A 21,023-nucleotide genomic window follows, 5' to 3' on the forward strand; every position below is an offset into this window, starting at 1 on the left:
CACTTGGATATCGAAAATGGCAAACTCTGGCCTTAATTATTTTGCTCCCATATTGCCACGCTTTTCAGACTGCTGCGCCTGGTGTTTGTGTGTGCCATTCATGCGTGCGTATTCATAGTTTTGTAGAGCAACAATTACGCATTGCTTCCCTGGTTCCAGGCTGTCCTGGCTGCGCTGATGACGTAGAACGGGAGAGCAAGCCGCATAATGCAAAGAGGCACACACAGCAAGAAAGAAACTTTAGTCAGAAAACATCCTTGATGACTATGTCATGCGAAGTATGATTCTGAGAGGTATCGATGAGGCAACTGTGTGGGCAAAGTTTTCAATTGTTCAGGGTTATTCTTAAGTGCTTTTTTATGCTGCTTCAGCCGCATGGATTCAGCCCAATATGAATGGTAGCTGCCTATTCATGCAGAAGTACGAGACGTACTTGCAAGTATCTATAACAATAACTCTAGTGAAGACGTGGTCGATGACACCGTCACGTGGCGTAGCGGGCACTCGGTTCATGGTGTTTGTGGTGACGTGGTAAACTTCCTCCATGCAGCGAGAGAACCGCTAGTTGGCCATGCTCGAGAGGTCCACGGATAATGTGGATTTTCCTCTCTCGCGAGGAGTGCAATTCCGTCGCATGTGACTGCCTGCCTAGAACGAGAGAGGGTTCTCGCGTGCATCCGCTTCTCTCGGCACCTATAGCGCGCCTCTGAACTTCTATCCGCGTTTTCCATTTCTGGAGCGCGCACCCCCAAGCGGCGACTGGTACAGTGTGAGCTACCACAGACTGCAACATTGAGTGCACTATCGCCGGGATCGGCCCACATTTTTTGCAGGCAATATCGCCGCGTTCTTGAGCGTGATCTTGTGCTGACCGTGGCTCCGACTATAGACATAGAAACGCTTCGCATTTAAAGAAAGGCGCCACGTCGAGCATTTGCAATGCCGAAACCGGAGAAAATATATAGACAAGCTTCATGTTTGTAAAGAAGAAACCAGTGGTTCGCTAGCGCGCAGGCGCGTGGGCATAATGAGAACAGATACACTTTCTGCGTATTTCTCACCGAGCCATGCACTTCAATTTCTGCCGCAGTAATCTCTGACTTATCATTTTTTCTTTACTGCACGACGATGAGAGGCTCATTACCAATAGAATCACGTGTGCCTGCCAGAACCAATAGGTTCTCGGTACGCAACAATATACGAACAGATATCTGCAAGACGTCATTCCTTTGAAATGGTCTACACCTGAACAAGGAAGGACTAAACTCGGTTGATTCATAGAAATGAAAAAAGAAATTGTTCGTGTAGAGGACAACGAGTCACCTCGAGTGAACGTTGGGGTGATGGAGTGATCGTATCTCAAGATTTTCATATAGTGCTGTATTACAGACGATATTACCCGAGACATCGCCAATCACCAACAGACAGCTGACTCCCCCTCTTAAATCCTTGGCACGTAACAAGAGCGGTGAGGTCTATGTATTGGTGTCTTAGCAGCCCGCGTTGACTTATTATTTGCCTTTAGTGTACCTTTATGGAACTCGGCCAACTTCTCGGGCATCTAGGTTTTGAGGGGAAGGCAGTGAGGAAATATTTTCTCGTTATTGACGTCAGTACTGTGATGGTGACAGTATTGGGTGAGTGACGACTGCGTGAATCACGAATGACGAAGTATATCGCAGGAATCTACCTGTGCAACTTGAGAGTGCTCATGACGACAGTGTTAAAACCACTCTTTTGTAGGTAACCCCCTGTTATTTGGAGACATGCTAACATAAACGTCAGGAAGGTGTCTGCTCTCCTGACAAGCAGCCACTGACCATAGGTAGCTTCATTGAAAATACCTTTCTCTTCAAAACAATTCCATTTGTAATGACAAAAAATTCACTTTTCAAAATTTATCCTTTATATGCTTTGCAGAAGGTGTGGAAAAATCTTACGATGCCACTTTCCTGACATGATAAATAAAGCGCCTAACTTGCCCTCTAAGCGCACATTACTAATGTGTCAGAAAGCACATGCACAGCACTTACTGTTTCCTTAATCCAACGCTCATTTGAGCGTTGAAACACAAAAAATGTTCTGGGTAGTCAATATATGCGACAGCAAATTAACATAATAAAAATACCAAATGACCACAAATGGGCGCAAAAAAAAAAAACGTGCGTTTGCGTCCAGCGGTTCGAATGTGGAATAGCTCCACGCGTTAGACACAGACAAGCTACATGCGCAATGCGCCTAAATAGAATGTGCCATTGTACTGGAGGACCGGACGCATGGGCTGGAGCTCCGTCCCGAGCCTGAGATATAATAGCCGGCATGCACTTACAGAACGTAAATCGTTGGTGTTCAAAGCTGAGACTCTAGCTATCTCATAATAATATGCCTCTCACGAACCGCGGAGTCAGGGGGCACATGATTTCAAAAACCACCTGATGTTCCAGAACATTCTTTTCCAAAAAATATTTGGGTGCACCTACCCGGACCCCTTCCGTCGTAATTGAGTCCCGTGATGATGATAGCATCCTCAGCGGCGGCGGACACGTTGCCAGTAACGCCATGGTTGTACGTTGTGATGGCGCCTATTTTTATGCCGTAATAGGCACTCGCGACGCCTGCAAGAACGGCCAGTTTGGCATTGTGAGCGGAGGAGTTCAGAATGGAGTAGCCGTTTGTATTTAGCACGAATCATTCTCTTGCTATCTATCTATCTATCTATCTATCTATCTATCTATCTATCTATCTATCTATCTATCTATCTATCTATCTATCTATCTATCTATCTATCTATCTATCTATCTATCTATCTATCTATCTATCTATCTATCTATCTATCTATCTATCTATCTATCTATCTATCTATCTATCTATCTATCTATCTATCTATCTATCTATCTATCTATCTATCTATCTGTCGATTACTTCATTTGCAGTGGTAACAATCGCGACATCTCCTAGTCCATGTGTTTCACTATCAATGCACATGGTTGGCATGCAATACCGCTTGCGGGAGCAACGCGACCGTACGTAAAGCTCCCCGCTTGAAATTTAACATGATTGAAATTTACGTAACCTAAAATAGAAGCAAGAGAAGCCACCTTAGAAAGCGATCGAAGCAATGGTGTCATCCAGTTGAGAATGCGTGGGAAAAATCCCTACTACCTGAAACTACTGGAGTACAAGAAGCCGAGAGTTACATAATTTCGGTTTCCAAGCAATGAAACTCCTACGCAATCCTCGTGGACTGCACAAAAACAGGTATTTACGGTCACTCGGAGCGTACAGTGGATTTCACAGTTTTCAATGATTAAGGTTGCACTTGTTTCCGTCACCACTGATTCGCATTTATGAATTACCAACAAATTAACTACTGCACAGAAGGCGTTCAATGCGCTTTTGTTATGAGAAACTTGTTTAAAACAGCGGTTCGCGCATACATTTCTCGTACATTATAGGCAACATCGTCTTGAGCTAGAATGCAGCGAATAGCGCACTGAGTAGACCACGCGTAAGTATCTTATATTTTCATAACCGTGGAGCAAGGCTCAGTCCCTACGATATCAAAGAACAATTATGTTGCTTCACAGACACAAAAAAGAAAAATAAGGAAGAAGGGGAAAACACAATATAATGATATATTGGGTATAGGACAATTATCAGGAGTTGAAACTAGCGCATGATAATATAACGAGGAAACTTATTTTAAATATACCTGATATCTATTATTACATGTGTCAGAGGAAATTACTGACGTCAGCATTGTCCAAAGTTTGCTAGTTTTCTTTTTTGAGTAGGACAGTTTTTTAACGAGGTTATTCGTGGCTAGTAAACCGACCTCGTTTCATTAGTGGCGTTTATTTCTCTTGTGACACGAGTCCTGGGGCCGTATTCTGTGACCATCACTTCGGCGCTACTATATGACCTTCGTGGTACTATCGCCGAAAATGACTGTCACAGAATACGTCCCCTGTAGTCGAAATGGAGGAGTTCTAAAAGAAGCTGCTCTGCTGTCTGGTACCAAGTTGGGAGTAGGCCCATCGGTCAAGTAAACACGGCGTACAGGGAATAAACATACACCTACCAATTAAGCTAAAGTAGAAGTAAATGGGAGTAGCCTGAATCACCTGTCAACCAAAATGCTGAAGGTATCTAAGTATACGCGTCCTCACGACTTGAGGCTGTGGCGCCACAAGAGCTTTATAAAACACAATCGCTCCTGACAAACGCTGTAGCTTATACCAGCTCCTTAGAGAAAAAAAAATAAAAACTCAATTTGTGAATTTTTATTACACTACAGTGAAGGGGGCCCTTCTTTTTTTAAACCTGAAAACAAATTAACCGCAGCATTCTCGCTTTTCAAATAATTTGTTTAGGCAGTTTGCGGATTGTCCATATATTTTTGCAATATATATGAAGTTCCTGTGGACAGTTGTGGCCTTGTGACTTTGCAGTTTTGATAGACTAGTGCCTAGGGCCTGTTACCTGTATGATTTATTGTTTTGCTACACCCGGCTGTGTATGCACTTAGCTCTTGTACCTTGTGTTCTACCTAGCGCTAGCCAGGCTGTTCAAGGAAAAAGAACAATTACGAATATCCGAGGACATCTAAGCACTTATGAGTTGTGCATGCGAAAGAATTGATGTCCAATTCAACGCCGCTGAGTGGCCCTTCGAGTTGTGAACTCCTCGCGGGCAAGCGAGCTGGTTGAGATGCTTGGCGCATTTTGATTGGGCCTTACCGAGGCGAAGTTAGAACGCAGGCGAGAACTTGCGCCGGCAAGAAACGCGCGAGTGAGACAGGCATCTGAGAGAGAGGATGACGTGGCGTCTCGGCGGTGCCCTCTCCCCTCATGCAACAGCTGGCAACAGCTGGGGTGCTGTTGCAGCCGCAGGAGTTCCTTTTCGCCCGCTTCCTTCCTTTAGATCCCCATCATCATCATCATCATCATCATCATCATCATCATCATCATCATCATCATCTCCAGCCCGTCAAGGCGAACTCGGGACGTGCCGTCATAGACAATGGCTACGGATGACAGACGGCGCCTTTCTCGCTCAGTGGGCGATATGACGCTTTCGAATAAAAAAAAGTATGCATTACAGCTGGGACACCCTGTATACGTAAAAAGATTCAGCATAGACACGTAAGACTGCTTAGGTGTGGGAATGCGAAAGCTGTGCACCGTTTGTAGACATCAGAACGTGGTTAGGCCGTCACGTGATCAATGACGCACGACCTAGGCCACGCCTTTAGTTCGCCAGAACCGTGGAGCCGCCTTGGCATCGTGGAAGCGTGCTCGTCTCGCACCCCGGTGGTCCCGGTTCGATTCCCACCGAAATTTAGCGGATTTGTTCTCTGAACCATTAATTTACTTTGTTTCCAGGAACTTTTTTGAGAAATGTAAGGATTGCCTCAGCAGTCCTTACTCTTTGCGAAGTCGGGCCATGTTTCGGTGACGCCGACGACTACAACGGTTTTCCGCGCAAAGGGGCACATAATTATTTTGCGTTAAAAAGACTAGAATCATTGGCTCACTATGCGTGTGCAAGGTATTTATTGGCTGCAGACATTACGAGAGAGAAACAGCTATTCCTTCACCATTGCTGTAGAAAGCACGGCGTGTCGAACATCGCGGAGTACCCAGTATAGCTCTTCAGTAAGGCGTCCGTATCAATGTTTTGCACGGTGCAGACTACAAATAAATCAAGTCACGTTGCTTAATAAAAGGGTTAGCTGATCCGCTGCTTAAAAACTTTGCCATTACTGGACAGGATTCGTACAAACAAGCCGCGTACATCGTAAAATAAGGCGTCATAACGTCTTGCTTTAGAACGTTGGCTTAATTGATAAGATGTATACTCTTCACATCAACGCCATCACATTTGTCTCCCAGATAGGTACCATGATGACATGCGGGTATTTTCCTGCCTTTCTGCTTCTTTCCCACCTGTCCCTTCCTAGGGCCTTCTTGTCCTCAGTCGCCTTCCCTATGCGGATATAGCACGTGGACGCCTACAAATACGATGACAGAATTGTCTGCATTTGAACGAGGAGCTTTTTCTAGCTTCATTTCTTTTCGATGTCCCCTAGATTTGGTAGGTATTCTGTGCCGAGAAATGCGTGATTAAGGTACCGGGAAGAAAATAGTGCAGGTGATGCGTGCAGTTGGCTGCTCGGGAAAGGAGGTGGGAGAGAGCAGGGTTAAAAAAAAATTATGGGGTTTTACGGGCCAAAACCAGGATCTGATTATGAGACACGCTGTAGTGGCTGACTCCAGAAATTCAGACCATCTGGGACTCTCTAACGTGCACGCGGGTAACGTATCTCAAACCCGTGTATCCCAGTACACGCGTTTTCTCGCATTTCACCCGCTTGGGAATGTGACCGCCGTGGCCAGGATTCGACCCCGCGAGCAGCCCAACACAAGAGAACGGGGTTGCATACCTTGCACTACGACGCCGAGCAGCAGCGCCTCGACTGGTGACCAACGAGCCATGCTTGAACGCAGGACCGAAGCCAAGCGAACAATTCAGAATCGGGAATGAAAACAGAATACACGCAGCAGGACGTTGTCGCTGATGATATTGTCCTGACCACGCATAATACAGACCGGCGAACGCAGGATTGTCTTCTTCTTCTTCTCCTGCTCTTTGGCGTTCTGCATTTTCTCGCATGCAAGTGCTTTCGCAGGAGCAGCCAAGAATCGGGAGTTTCAAAATTGATTTTCATCTGCGTAATGTGATAAGAAAGTATGTTTTTTTGGTTATCATACGCGAATTAAGAACACTGGTGATCGTGTTCAGCGCAGCGTGTATTTCTTGCAGCATAAAATTATATTAATACGGGTATTTGTCGTGTGGTTCAGATAATTGTCGTGGGGCTTAGGTATAACGCGTCAACGTGACAAAGTTGATGAGGCCTCCAAGCTGGCGAGCACTCTATGTACACCTCTAGGTTAAGGTTAAGCGAGCGAACGTCTTTCCTCTGTCACAATATGCGAGTGAGGAACGAAGGAGGGCGAGGAGGGTGCGAAGCGCAAGCCACCTGGTGGGGTGTAGCCCCCTAGTGAGCGGCGTACGAAGCACACCTGACGCGCCCTGTCCGGTGCTGACGTCAGGGCATGTAACGAGAGCGCGTGCGCAGCTGTTGCGAGCAAGCGAGCGAGAAAGTGAACAGGTGAGCGCCGGGAGAGGAGGTGCCCGAGAGGAGGGAAAGACGTCACAACCGCTCTGCTATGCAAATGTTCAGTGTGCGCCAGGCAAGCCTTTTCCATTTATTAGCCGGTTAAATGTTATGCTACCTTCTTGTGTGTGGCGTCATTAGCGGCGTCATTACATTCGCTTTCTACCTACGGGTTTCCAGAAATTTCGCCAAGGTCGTGCTTACACGACGGGTCTCTAAAATCTGGGATTCTGTCCTTTGGTGTGCGGTGATCAGTGATTGCTAATTCCGATTATTCAAGAGACTTCTGTAACTCAACTTGTAACTAAACTTACTCTTTAATATATCTGTAATGAAACCCGTGAATTTTGTACTGTACTATATTTTCTATTTGCTTTTTTGATTTATATTAAATTTCGTCCCCAGCCATCTCAGACGGTGAACTGGAACTGCTATGCAATAAACAAGGGTGTTACTCGAAGCTTATGCCACAAAATAAACTAGGAGTGAGCGTAACAGGTCCATTTCGAAGCCTCGAAAAAATAATCGGCCCACCATGGGATCGATGTCAAGGTAGGCGCTAGTGCCTTCCGCCCGTTTATTCAGACGCTGAGCGCAACAGGTGTTTTTTTTTTCTGTAAGACCACAATAGTCCACCATGCAACCACGCTGCATCAGGTTTCGCACACTCGCAGAACCCCTACGTGTTCAATGAACTATGAGTAAAACTAACAAAGACAACCTAGGAAATAACATGTAGGTGGGTTCTGTGCCAGTTAAATATCTGTCCTAGTTGTTTGCTATGATGCAGAATGGTTAGCAAATATTATATGAAAATAAACATACATACAGTAATTCAAATGAAGTATTATAAGTCAAGATCGTACAATGCACACGCATACAAAATCCTAGATACGTTCTTCTTAATTAGGGTCGACAAAAGCGTGCTTAGAGTGTGACCAGAAACCAATAGGTTCTTGTCGCCTGGTGTATAATGAGAATTTATATCTTTAGTCTGTCTTATTCTTTAAAAATAGGCATTTTTTCTCAGGGTTCATCTTCGATACCTTTGAACAGTTAAAGGCTTTGGCAAACGCTTCGGAATTCTGCTCCACCTTATTGCAGTCCAGGCCCAAGCGGTCCCTGTCTCCCGAGCCCCTGCACGTCAAATAGCAGAGCGTCATAAAGAAGACCTTGTCCTCTGTAAGCATTTCGTTCAGAGCGAGGGGTACGCTTCCGTCACGAATGTGGGCTTGCCTGAGGGCGGCGAAGGACATCGCGGAAGCCGGAACTTCAGGGCGCAAGCTCTTGCCGAGATGAGAAAAACAGGCATCTTTCTGTTTCAATTCGCGCTGCGTCGATGCGATCACGATGCTGCTGAGCTTTGTTCCATCCGACGTCCACCGAAGGCCTTCGTTGTCGATGGCCCTCGCCAGCGCAGTTCCCAAGAGGAATAGCAGCCCTCCGTATAGCATGGCCTTGCTACCGTATGCTCAGTACGCCGGTTTTTCGACGACGGCCATTGCGATATTCACGGTGTTCAAGGCGCAGTCGTAGCTCACGTAGGACAGGGGAGTGTTGCAGGGCAGCCTCCGCACTTCCTCGTAGTCGTCGGTAGTGTTCACCAGAAGCATGGTTCTTCTGGTGTCGATCCAATACTCGGCCAAGGAGGCGTCCTTTCCCGGGAACGCGAAGTATATACTCTCCAGCACGCCTTCCTTGAGAAGATCGTCTGGAGGCCAAATAGCAATCTTCGCGGCGAGCAGCTTCTCCGTGATGCGGTCCTTACTGGGAGGGTCTATCCAGTTCGACTTCTGGACCCTGTCGACGGTCGCCGAAACGAGGCCGTAAAAGCCATCGTCGATTATCTTTCTGTCTGCAGCTGTGAAGCGAGAGACCAGGCTGAGGACAAGGATGAAGACTCGGTACGGTGCTTCTACGTGGCGGGCTCAATACATAACTAGCCAAGCTGCTGCTATCTCCGTATCGTTGCCATAAAAATCCTCAAAAAGGCGAGAATCTGAGATGGGAGCATAGTACTGTACAAGGAGCCAAGTCGGGGGCATGTTTAGCTGCCTTCTGTCGTAAGTGTAGATAAGCTTGGCGATTGTCTTCAGCAAGTTGACGTCGCTCACTACGATAGTATCATTTACACTGAGTTCCGGATCCAGAAGGAGGGCACTCTGGAAGCTTTGGTGCCACACGCTGTTCTATACGTTGAGTACGTTGTCTTCTAAATTAGCGAAAGAGAACGTCACCGGCTCAGGTGCTTTCGATGTGAACACCGCGTTCAGGCTTTCGAGCGCGTCCTTCTCTACCGCGATAGTTTCATCAACGACACTTTCGTTCAGGCGAGGTCTCGTCGCACTGTCCGGATATAAGCGCTTGCGGTACTGATCCGAGTATTGAGTGTAGCCGTAGGAGCTTGTGGCCTTCTTGTGATTGCTCCACATGATGGGGATGTAGAAACCAGGATAGAGCAGGACACGTCTCCCCCGAGAAGGCTGATTCGTTGACTTAAACAAACTGACAGTTATCCACAGCGGAGCTTGCCATTTGTAAGACTTTGAGGATGTAATTCAACGGTGAGGGCAATTGTGCAGGCAGCTCGGGACAGCTTAGCCCTTGGCTAGCTAGAAAATCCACAAACATTTTTGGCTGCGCCTTGTCCGACGCGTAATAAAGGAACTTCTCGTACATGGCCAAAACTTTCTTTCCGGCAGGGATCTTCTCGGCACCACTACGCAGGATGCTGTGAAACTGTCCGTACCATGACTGCACGAAGCTATTCATTACGGCCACTTTGGAGCTGCCCCGACCCGAGGAATTGCGCGCCGCCGAGCAGACGAAAGCGGAGAAATCCTCGCAAGGATCGAGCGTCCAGTCGATATTGTCGGTGAGTAGCTTCGCGTGCTTACGGCAGTCTTCAGTAGTGCAGAGCGGCAAGGACTTCTGTCCGCGCGAAGACACAACGTAGATGATTGAGGAGGAAGCGAGAAGGATTGTCCCGAAGCACGCCAAGGTTATTGCAATCTTGTTGCATTTACCTTCCCGCGTCGCTGTTGACACCGCGCCCATTGAGGTCTCAACTGCCTTGTTCTGCAATAGACAGGAAAATGGTTTCAGGCGCGGTGAAAAGATGATCAGGGGAACACGCTGCTGAATTAGTGTGTTACACATGCGATGCTATAGCAGCTAAGGCACGGACACAGAAAGGACAAAGGCGGGCGCTTGCGAGCAATGCTACATAAAAAGAGAATGAGATGCGTTATGTATGGTATCAAAAATAATAATAAAGATTTCTGGGGTTTTACGTGCCAAAACCCCAATACGATTATGAGGCAAATCGTATAGTTGGAGACGCTGGGTTAATTTTGACCACCTGGGCTTCTTTACCGTGAACTCGGTACACGGTTGTTTTTGCATTTCGCCTCCATCGAGCCACCGTGGCCAGAATTCGATTGCGAAAGTTCGGGCTTAACAGCGCAACACCAAAACCACTTCGCGACCCCGGCAAGTGATATTCATGGTATCTCCAACACAAATAATATATGACATTGCTTACAATCGAGGTCGGGACCAAAAAGTCGCATGTAATATGACGGCTCGTGTGCGCTACTCCTTACAGATAATAACACTTGTAAAACGTGGTTTCTGCGCTGAGGGGTATAAATTAAACAGGGAAATACGGCTGCGTGGCGTGCCTCATACGAAACCTTCGGTGAAGTTTCGGGACGTAGAAATTTACAACTTACTCTTAATGCTGATATTGTGTCAGTGTGCTAATACAAATTGATAAAATTGCAGATTTAACACTTTCGAGCTTTTAATAACCATTAACGCGTGTGGTTGCGTCATTACCTTCATGAGTCTTATGACACTGAGAGAGAAAACTTCTCATGCAGACAGGCATGTGGGGAAATGAAATATAACACGGTGAGAGAAGTACTCAAGAGCTTGGTGCAAATAGGGAACGGTTTCCAAGGAAAAAAAAGCACAAGCAGTCAGTGGCGTAGCCAGAAATTTCGTTGGGGGGGGGGGGGAGGGGGCTCACGTTGCAGCTTGGCCTCCTCCTTAAGAGCAAGCTTTATCTCGGATGCTCCTATCTGAATACATGTAGAAGGTGAATTAGTTTTTCTCGGCAACCACTGCACACAATTTGATGAGGTTTGTTGCGTTTAAAAGAAAAACATATATTCTACTGTCTTTTGGTTTCGAATTTTTCATTAGGTTGTCAATTTTTCATTAAAGATTGGCACAAATCCTAAACTTTCAGAAAACGAAACTATCAAGTTTAAACCTCTGTAACTCAGCAATGAAAAATAATATCACAATTATGTGAATCGCATCTATAGTACATCTACAGCGGACAAACTTGATATGTTACAAATGAATCTCAAACAATTTAGCATTATCGAAATACGGCATTCGCAGAACCCTTGAGCACTACGTAACTATTCACGTAAGATACAACTTGACATACCGAATTTGTCCGCTTTGACTCTTATAATAGATGCCGTTTAGAGAACCGCGATATCTGTGTTTGAGGTAGAGCTTTTATTTTGTAAACGTCGTGCTTCTATTTTTTTCGCACTTTCAAAATTTTCAAAATATTTTCAACAAAATTCAGGTCCTATATCGAACTTCCGCTCCCAACAGATACTAGAAGTCAACTTTCTCAAATTCAACAAATTCCATTAAAAGTGACCCAGGCGTTATCTCAGAAAAGCGTTTCTGCGTTTTACACTTATTTGAATAGGCCGCGTCGGAGTTGGGCCCGAGCTAAAGCTAGTAAAAAATAGTAAACAACACCTTTCCGGTGGAAATGACGGCCTTTGCTTTCTCTGTGGGCGGTGAATTCGAATGTTTCCACTGTAAGCTTTGCCGTCGTGTTTGAGGCTCGTAGTAGTGGCACCATGGTTCGTCCCCGATCACAATTGCAGACACGAAGTCGTCGCCCTCATTGTGATACCGGATCAGATGAGTCAAGGCAGCGCAGAACCTTCTGGCGGTGGTTCAAAATCTTGGGCGACCTGTGAGTGCAAACAAAATTAGGGATGTCCAAGGAACAATTTCAAAGCTACCCTTTCTGAGGCTGAATTTTATAAGCTGGGATGCCGGCGAACAAGGCGCACAAATTCCGTGATGGGTTGGACATACATTTCATATTATTACCCCTATCGTATTATCCCTATCGATTAGTACCCCTATCGTCGGGTACTAATCTTACGCAACCATCCCACGTCATGAGTTGCCTTAGGCGCGACTTTTTTCAATGTTGTCTTCTCCAGTTTAATGTCCCTTCATACGTGGTTCCCAGGTGCTTGAGATAATCCATCTGGGTAATGAACTCTGGACGGTACATCAGGGATATCTGAACGGGACGATCTCATGGAAACTGACGTTCAGAGACATATTTATATCCTCAATCGAAGTTTTAAGAGTACGTAAGCAATTTCGCAGCGATCGATAGTGCGAATGTAGATCATCATTCGATGCAAAAAAGCGATGTTATCGGCATAAACGTATACACAAATGTCCTGGAGCAGAAGAATGGAGCTTAAAAATATCTTAAAGGGACACTAAAGGTTAATATTAAGTCAACGTTGACTGTTGAAATACCATCCCTTAAACCTCGAAACGCTTTTTTGATGCGAAGAAGAGACTTACTTTAACACATAATGCGTTCTGAAGCGTCCGCATACCTCTAGCGCAGTTCAAATCGCCCGCCCTCCGATCGAGGAGGGGTGACGTCATGTCTCATAGTGACGTTGCGCCATCGTAACGGCGCCCGCAGGCGGTGCTATGGCTTTTCTGCGCAAAACACAAACGCGCGGCCAGAAACAGAGCCAAGACAGAGCCGACAGCAGCGGGAAAGTGGAACTGTGGTGGCCAGCGGAAGGGAAAGCGCGCGACGATAAGCTGGTTCTTTATTTTATGATGCGAACTTTCGCGCTCGTTGCAATGGACGACCCTCACAACGACACATTGGCTCGCGATGCTGGGCTCGACTTCAGCGATTTAAGCACTGATGAATGTGACCTGCTGCTGAGGGCTTGCGCTGCCGGCGTCGTTGCGTACTACTATACGACGGCAACTGTATGTCATGGCTGTACATATTCAGACATTTGTAGCTTTTCCTTCGTGAAAACCAAATGCCGTACTCACCGCCCCGTCTTCGACCTGCAGTTGATCTTGCACTTCGGAGAATGCAGGCACGACCGGCGGAACAGCGCTACGGGATAGCATTGCTTTGAAAGGCACTCCACATGACTTCCGTAAGTCGGCTTTGAACTCGTAATCCTCTGGACGAAAGTGCAGTGAGCACACTATGCGATTTTTCGGCTCCTTCCCAATGCGCTGTGGCAGAGGTACGGCACTTAACCACTTCGAACGGAGAGGTTCACTCGTTGGCACACAGTGATAAGGAACGTTGGATTCACCGCTGCAGCTGCTCTTGGCCAAGTTCCGCGGACCGTCCGCATCCCACGCATCCCACGACGTAGACGTAGACATAGATGTAGCATTCTCGCAACTTGTTCCAAATGCAAGTTTCGCGAGCCAGCAGAACCAGCGCAGCACGACGCGATAACGATACAACTGAAACTCCAAAGCGCGCGCGGCGCATAGTCGAGCGTGCAGAATCGAGCGAAAACGAAGCTTTTCGCCCATACTACTGAAGAGTAACGTCAAAACGTTTTTTTTTTTTTAGAAGTGAACAGAAGTAGACAATTTGAATTTTCTTCCGTCTTATAACCTAATGAAATGATCTTTTATTACGATTAGTTGAGTACTAGTGACATAAATTACAATGAGGAGTGTCTTCATCATCGGGCTATCGGAATGTCGCTGGGGGGTCTCAAATCGTGCCAAGCATTTACCTCAATTCGCTCTGTTCAGCTCTGTTCGCGATGATATTGATGCCTTGGACGTTCTAGAGCATTGCTTTATAACTTTAACTTGACTTTGTAATAACCTTTAGTGTCCCTTTAAGTCTTACAGGAGATGACACTGACCCGTGTGGTACTCCAAATTTCTGCTTATACCCAGATGATGAACATCCGCTTTGAAAACTGTAGAATTCCTTTCTCTGAAAAAAGTATGAAACTCATGCGCTTATGTATTTCAGAAACCTGCAATTCTCTAGTGACTTTATCACTATGTAATGCTCAATGGAATCATAAGTTTTAGCTGCGGAATATTCTCTTCGGCGGCGAGCAAGTGCTCTAAGTGTACCTGCGCACAGCATAACGAGTATCCAGATCTAAAGCCAATTTCACTGTGGTTAAGCATCACGCTCTCAGAAATATAGGTCGTCATCCGGCAAGTCAAAATTTTAACTATTAGTTTAACGAAATTGGATGTTAGAGAAATCGGTCTTAAATTATGTAAATCATATCCACCTCCCTGTTTTTTAGGTATCGGTATTATCTTAGCAAGTTTTCATTCTGAAGGTATCCAGACATATTTTAAGGAGTAATATACCATATTCAAGATTCCTTGCGGGTGCGTTTCATACAGAATTTTTATCGCGGCTGTGGTAACTTCATCTTGACCTGACGCTGAAGAAGACAGAGAGCGAACATCCGCCAGTTCGTGTAATCTGACTTCTCTAAATTCCTCTAGCGGTAACGGTTTCAATGGGTACGGTGGAACGACTGAAAAGGACCTGTCTTCTAGTCTTCTCCCAATATTTTCTAATAACACGGACAATTCACGTGGCGAAAGGACAAAAGATTCAATAATTGCTGAGACCGGAATCATCTTTTGAGAGCGTAAAAATGAATAAAAAGCTTTTTTTTTACATTACGCAGATAAGTGAATTTATTCATGTCATACTCATCTATGGCTTTAGCTATCGTATGCTTGCAAGATGCAGCAACGAATTGGTGATCACTCCAATTGGTTGGAAATTAATGACAAAGAAGTTACTGAAAGTTTTTTTCTCTCTGTTTGGGCGTCCCCATAACACATGCATGTCCAATGTTCCACAGACACCCCATGTCTTCAGCATGTACCGAGTCGTCGGTGTTGTGTGGACCACATGCGACCATATATATTATTAGATTTTCATGGCCACCATCTACCACGTGTTCATATTGTGTTCGCGGCTTGACAGTAGAGTTTGAGATTAACATTAAAGCCTGGGCGTATTATGTGTGAAAACCTTGAGCTTATTATGAGCCGCGCCGTAGTTGCGGGGCATTCCGGATAAATTTTGACCACCTGGAGTTGCTTAACTTGCACCCAATGCACTGTACACGAGTGTTTTTATCACTTCGCCCCCATCGAAATGCGGCCGCCGCGGCCGGTATTCGATCCCTGCGAAGTTTCCTTGTATAGAATGCACCTTTTGAATACAATGTATTCCCCACTGCTGCCTAAGGCCTTTGCTCAGACTGACTGTAAGTGGAAAATAAAAAGTAAATCTGTGTAAAATGTCAAAAAAAAAGACAACGTTCGTGGTAAACTACCATAAACACAGTACTTTTTTGCGAGCTTGTTGTACTGCAACTTTTTTTTTTTACACGTGAGGCTGTGATCACGCACGTGTAATAAGCGTCATGTTGCAAACAGCATCGTCATCGCCATCAGGTTAATTCGAACGCGTCGGTGGTTTCGAGTGCTTCACACAAGCGCAGTTCCGGTGACTTCCGTTGCGTGACCTGCTCGACCAAACAGCTTTGTCAAGTAAGTGCGCTCCTAAAAAAAAAAGTACGCCCCACGTCAAAAAAAAACTGGCTGTGGCTGAGCTAAGGTTAAGCCCAGGATGCGAAGCATACTAGCCTTTATTTTAACGCGACAGCGTTAAGGAGCTCGTGTCGCAGAAAAGCCCGTGTCGTCGGCGTCGGCTCAGGCGTGCGGCGCTTGCTCAGGCGCACATTTCGTTGTCGCGCCGAACGCTGCGTTGCTCGACGCTCACCGCGTCCGATGCGGAGCGCGTAGTCGCTGCGCCGTAGCAAAGCCACCTAGAAACAGTCTCTGTAGCACGCCGCAACCTTCGCTTCTCATTCCAACGAGCAGCTCTGTCTCCAGGAGGCATCTCACCTCGTGAGTGTCTAGCAGAGGCAAGCGCAGCTGCTTATATACCGCCGCGACGCCGCGAGCGACGGCGCGAGTTGGAGCCCCGTTTCTCCTCTATCGTGACGTCACGGTGTCACGTGGTATTGAAGGCGACACCGCCGCGCCTGAGGAGCTGGGTTGAGCTCTAGTAATATGCTTCGCATAAAAAACCTTCCCTTATAAGTGACTTGCTACACTTGTTCCTGTAGCAAAGTACCCCAACACGATGACACAGAGTTCCCCATTCCATCGGAAAACCAGAAAATGTTGCGACAAGATAAACGGTTTCTGTGCGCATTCCGATACTACACGCGCCATAGTTATTGGCCGTACCAATGCTGAATAAGCGTAGCATCAATAGGCGTTTGTTTTTTATTTAATTAAGGGTTATAGAGCTTCTTTTTTTCAGTTTCTCACGTGCCGTGATGCCACGCGTAGCGCAACAGCCTGTAGAAGCACCTATTTCTGGCGACACTGTGCACAGCTAAATTGTGGGACACAATTTTTTTTGTTTTTCCCTCACTACCCGAGACCCACGGCCTCCTACCGCGCATCATCGTTTTTAAAGGGACAGGGACCTAATGATGATGGTGCTTTATGCGGAATGCGGTCCTTGTCTTTTTGTTTTTCAACATCTACCACTCTGCTCCATGAGATAAGCTGCGAGACTGACGTCAACTTGGCCCAGTGAAAGACGCCCTCCCATGCCACGACCTCTTCATCCTGTTTGGCCGATAGTGGTACAAAATACTCTTATTGCGCCTTAATTGTTTGATGAACGGGACGTAAGCTTGATGGCCGTCTCCCGCCAGCTTGATGGAGCAGATGCCCAAGAAAACCCATGTATTCCGGAAAGTAGTGACACTAGAGAGTTTTAGCCCAGCGGGTTTACGGCCAGCGGAGCGGAGCGGGCGAGCGGAGACGCGACTGCGCATGCGCACCAGGCTGAGGCGGCCAGCGGTTTTACGGAGCAGCGTTTACGCCCGCTGGAAAGCACTCCCCAGCGGAGCGTATACGCAGCGCGCGAGCGTGCGTAAGGGCGCGCGGGCGTGTATGGGAAATGCAAGACGGCAGCCGCGAACATGAACGCCGGCAGTTCTGCATCGAAGACGGCGACTGCCGCGCTGACCCGTACATTAGTACTCAGTACATTATTAACAAATAATGCACTGAGAACATGTAATATATCTTTATTCAACATTTCTTGCATAATAAAAGCAAGCGTAATTCAATTCCATTTCTCAGTAACTCCTATTCGAACCACTAGGTGGGGCAGCAGAGCGCCCCGCTCTTTACCCCGCTCAAGCGGGTGATCCGCTGGGCTAAAATTCTTTTTTCGCGAGCCGCTCCGCTGGCGCAACGGTGGAGACCGCTCCGCTCCGCTGGCCGTAAACCCGCTGGGCTAAAACTCTCTACTCTCCTCCTCGAGCGCGCTTTCCTCCTCAATTATCCTCAGATTTCACTCTCCCACGGGCCGACGCGTTGCGCACGGCACGCTATTCGGGCCAGCGCCCGTCGGGCGCCGCGGAAGAATAAAGGCGCGTGTTTGTTGTTTTCCTCGTTGGAAGCGTTATTCTGGAATTCGCTTGCATAATGACACTGATAAGACTATGGTGAACTTCCGATAGGTCGTCCTGACGAATATTTTCGAAAACAGACTCGGAGATAAACAAGCAGAAGCGCTCTAAAGAATGGATATCGTTCAGCGGCTTGGTTTTCATTTTCGCGCCGCTTTGGACAACCACGACTCGGCGGAATACGTTATTCGCTAAATTTAAGCTGTGCAGACAATTCATGCATTCGTTTCATACGCGCGGCTTTAAAAAAATACAAAAGAGAATTAAGCAAGAATATACATGTTTTTTTTTAGTTTTTACAGTAGATCAACCGTTATCGAGGACACCTAGGGCCCTTGAACTAATGCCACTGCGCTAGACGTATTCTGGGCCTGCGTGAAAACTCAATATAGGAAACAATGCGTGCACTTGAACTTCGCTTACGTCATCGCTTCACAATAAACCAACAGCATGCACCACGTACATTTCTCCACAACTATGGGGCCGAATGCAATGCGCGTAGCTCGTATTCTGTGGCAAGCCGCGAATAAAATAAAATGGCGTTCGGCTTAAAATTTTTTCTTCCCATAAGTTCGCAATATCTTCGGCTTGAAGTGATCGTCCGCGAAACGGAGCTGAAACGCGTTAGCCTTTTCTGAGTATATTTTAGGCAGGAAACACACCGCGTATTTCTATTTCATTACATCGTCCCATAAAAACGCCGCACGTCTGGAGCTGTTTTTATCGTACACTTGTCAAAAGACGTTCGTCATCTAGTGTTTAACATCATAGTGAGATTCATGCCTTCCTGCCTTAAAAAAAAATGCTTGTATGGAAAACATATTTTTGCCGCATAGGGACACAGCTAAACATACAAATAGCGAAACGTGTCATACTTCCATGGCTTTCGAAATGCTATACAGAAAAGATATGAAAGAAAATAAGCCGCATAGTTATTTAGGCGAAGGCTGAGGCGCAGGCGCAACATTCTAAAGGATATCTGGCTCACCGATAATGTGAACGCGAAAAAAGAAAACACTGTAGCATCAAGAGAACATATCAAGAGAAAAAAAATAGTTAGCGACATGTCTTACCCACGCTAAGTTGGCAGTGTTGCATAGTGATGAATTTAACAAAGAGTCTAGCTTGCCAAAAATGATAAAAGTGTTCGTGCAAGGTGGCATACAAATAGTAAGAGAAGTACGGTACTTAAGAGTCTGGCTTGCAAAAAATTATGAAAATCTTCGCGCAACTTTGCCTGCAACTATTAGAAGTACAATACTTGCCTCCCAAAGAACGGCGTGTTTCGATGGTGCGAGTTTTTTCCTTCCGATGATGTGAAGCCATTATGTTTGACGCCCGCAGTCTCGTCTACTTCCAGAGATTGCAAAACAGTGCTAGTCCTTTTTCCGGCCTGCTGCTCCACTGAAAAGCATAGCTTCCAGACATTCTTCCGGCAAGCGAAGCTCGCTTGCAATACTTGAAAAACGCACGTGCGCCTAGGCAGCGCGATCCACACGTGGCCCGCGAATGGCGCAAGGAAAAAAAAAGTAAAAAAAAATGGCTGTGGCTTAGGTAAGGTTAAGCCCAGGATGCGAAGCATACTAGCCTTTATTTTAGTTGTTGAACCACTGTTTAGCCTGGTGAACTGCTGTTGCTTGGCTATATTTGGTTCGGCTAGACGAAGAAACAACTCATGCATTACTTCTTCGCCTTCAAGAGTGGAACGCGACAGCGTTCCCGTCGACCCGCCAAGGGGTGTAAGACAATGGGCTACAGGGCAGCGACTACGCGCCCCGCATTGGACGCGGTGAGCGTCGAGCAAAGCAGCGTTCGGCGCGGCAACGAAATGTGCGCCTGAGCAAGAGACGCACGCCTTAGAAACAGCGCGTTTCTAAGGCAACACCGCATTCACTAGAGGCGCTTTTGTACCGCTTTGAAGCGTTGTACTCGTGGCTCAGTGGTAGCGTCTCCGTCCCACACTCCGGAGACCCTGGTTCGATTCCCACCCAGCCCGTCTTGCAAGAGTTGAGCCAAAGCCACTTCTCCTCTGTCGTGACGTCACGGTGTCACGTGATTTCATGGTCACCGCCGCGCCTGAGGAGCTGGGTTGAGCCCTCGTAATATGCTTCGCATAAAATAGCGAAAACAAGTATCGTCACATCTCCTTGGCGTGTGGGTCAGCTGACACGACACTTTCGTGCACTGCAGCCAATCGGCGCGCGGGAAGCCCCGGCGCGGCGACAGCGAGGAGGAAAGAGCAGACGATAGCGGTGCGGGTGAGGGTGTGGCGGCAAAGAGTGGCCCTGCTAAGAATGGCGCTACTCTCCAGAATAGAGGGGTTTTAATGTTCGAAGCTTGCAGTTGCAGCGTATAGACGAGGCAACCTAAAGTTTGCCCGCGCGGCACCAGCGCCGAATGCTCCCCTAGCGGACCGATGGACGTTTCGAGGGTCGTCGCTGCGCTGGCGCGCGCCCGTGTTCTGAAGGGCGGGAGCGCTCGTGCGCGTGGTTTTTGCGATGCGGAGTGCGACCTCATCAGCCAGGAAAGGTGGCACGCAATACTGATGTGTTGTCGGTTGCCACAGCAGCCTCGAAAACACGAAAGGTCCTACGCGGCCCGTGAAGTTCTGCAGATTTCCTGGGAAGTGGTACGAGAAGAACAGACGACAAGCATGGATAACTGCAGTGCGCGGCCGAGTCAAGTAAGTCTCATACTTTCGCATTCGCGTGTAATATCTTGAAAGAGGAATAGTCATATGCCTGTTTTTAGTGCACGGCCGTTTGTTTAGTCGTGTCGCGTTGATGAATTGTGGTGGCATCCGCCATTTGTTAGCGGTAAATGCATGCGTGTTGCGCCGCTAAGCTCTACGACGCGTGCTCGATTCCCAGCCGCGGCGGCCGCTTTTCGAAAGGGGCAAAATGCAAGAACACCCTTCGTGTGCTTTGATTTTTGTGCACGTTAAAGAACCCCCAGAGGTTAAAATTATTCCTGAGACTCCCCATTACAGCGGGCCTCATAATGATTCTGTGGTTTTGGCACAGCTTTGGCACTTAGAACCCCCGAATTTATTTGATTGCACTGTGCCTTCCCTCGCGATCGGCATGGACGAGCTCAAGATATTTATTTCCCTTTTCCAAACGTTGCAACTTAAATTACTAGTTGTGCAGGTAACGAAAGGAGCCGCGCGCTACTTTTGTGTAGTAGCAGACCGTATTTAATGCAAGCCGCGGTCGTCGCGT

The 21,023-nt window shown here is 47.0% G+C and overlaps 2 protein-coding genes and 1 long non-coding RNA gene across 4 annotated transcripts in view; 1 reads left to right on the forward strand and 2 right to left on the reverse strand.

Annotated features, from left to right (window-relative positions):
* Positions 1–6,634, reverse strand: part of LOC139047491 (protein Skeletor, isoforms B/C-like) — a 38,046-nt gene extending 31,412 nt beyond the window's left edge. For both annotated transcript variants that reach the window (XM_070521303.1, XM_070521302.1), the window contains exons 1-2: positions 6,446–6,634; positions 2,481–2,615 (exon numbers count right to left, since the gene is read on the reverse strand). In XM_070521303.1, coding sequence (XP_070377404.1) covers positions 2,481–2,615; positions 6,446–6,497 — 187 coding nt within the window. In that variant the 5' untranslated portion in view covers positions 6,498–6,634. The remainder of the gene's footprint in view (positions 1–2,480; positions 2,616–6,445) is intronic.
* A 1,192-nt stretch (positions 6,635–7,826) lies between these two features.
* LOC139047492 (uncharacterized) lies at positions 7,827–13,658 on the reverse strand. Its single transcript, XR_011507173.1, has 3 exons — positions 13,331–13,658; positions 11,975–12,195; positions 7,827–10,261 (listed from the first exon to the last, which is right to left on the reverse strand). It is a non-coding gene; the product is annotated as an uncharacterized lncRNA (long non-coding RNA).
* Positions 13,659–15,744: 2,086 nt separating this feature from the next.
* LOC139048031 (uncharacterized) overlaps positions 15,745–21,023 on the forward strand; it is a 42,239-nt gene continuing 36,960 nt past the window's right edge. The window contains exon 1 of the mRNA XM_070522383.1: positions 15,745–15,853. The gene's annotated coding sequence lies outside the window, so the exon portion shown is untranslated. The remainder of the gene's footprint in view (positions 15,854–21,023) is intronic.

The sequence above is a fragment of the Dermacentor albipictus genome, chromosome 7 (genome assembly GCF_038994185.2).
Source record: "Dermacentor albipictus isolate Rhodes 1998 colony chromosome 7, USDA_Dalb.pri_finalv2, whole genome shotgun sequence".
Taxonomy (NCBI): Eukaryota; Metazoa; Arthropoda; class Arachnida; order Ixodida; family Ixodidae; genus Dermacentor; species Dermacentor albipictus.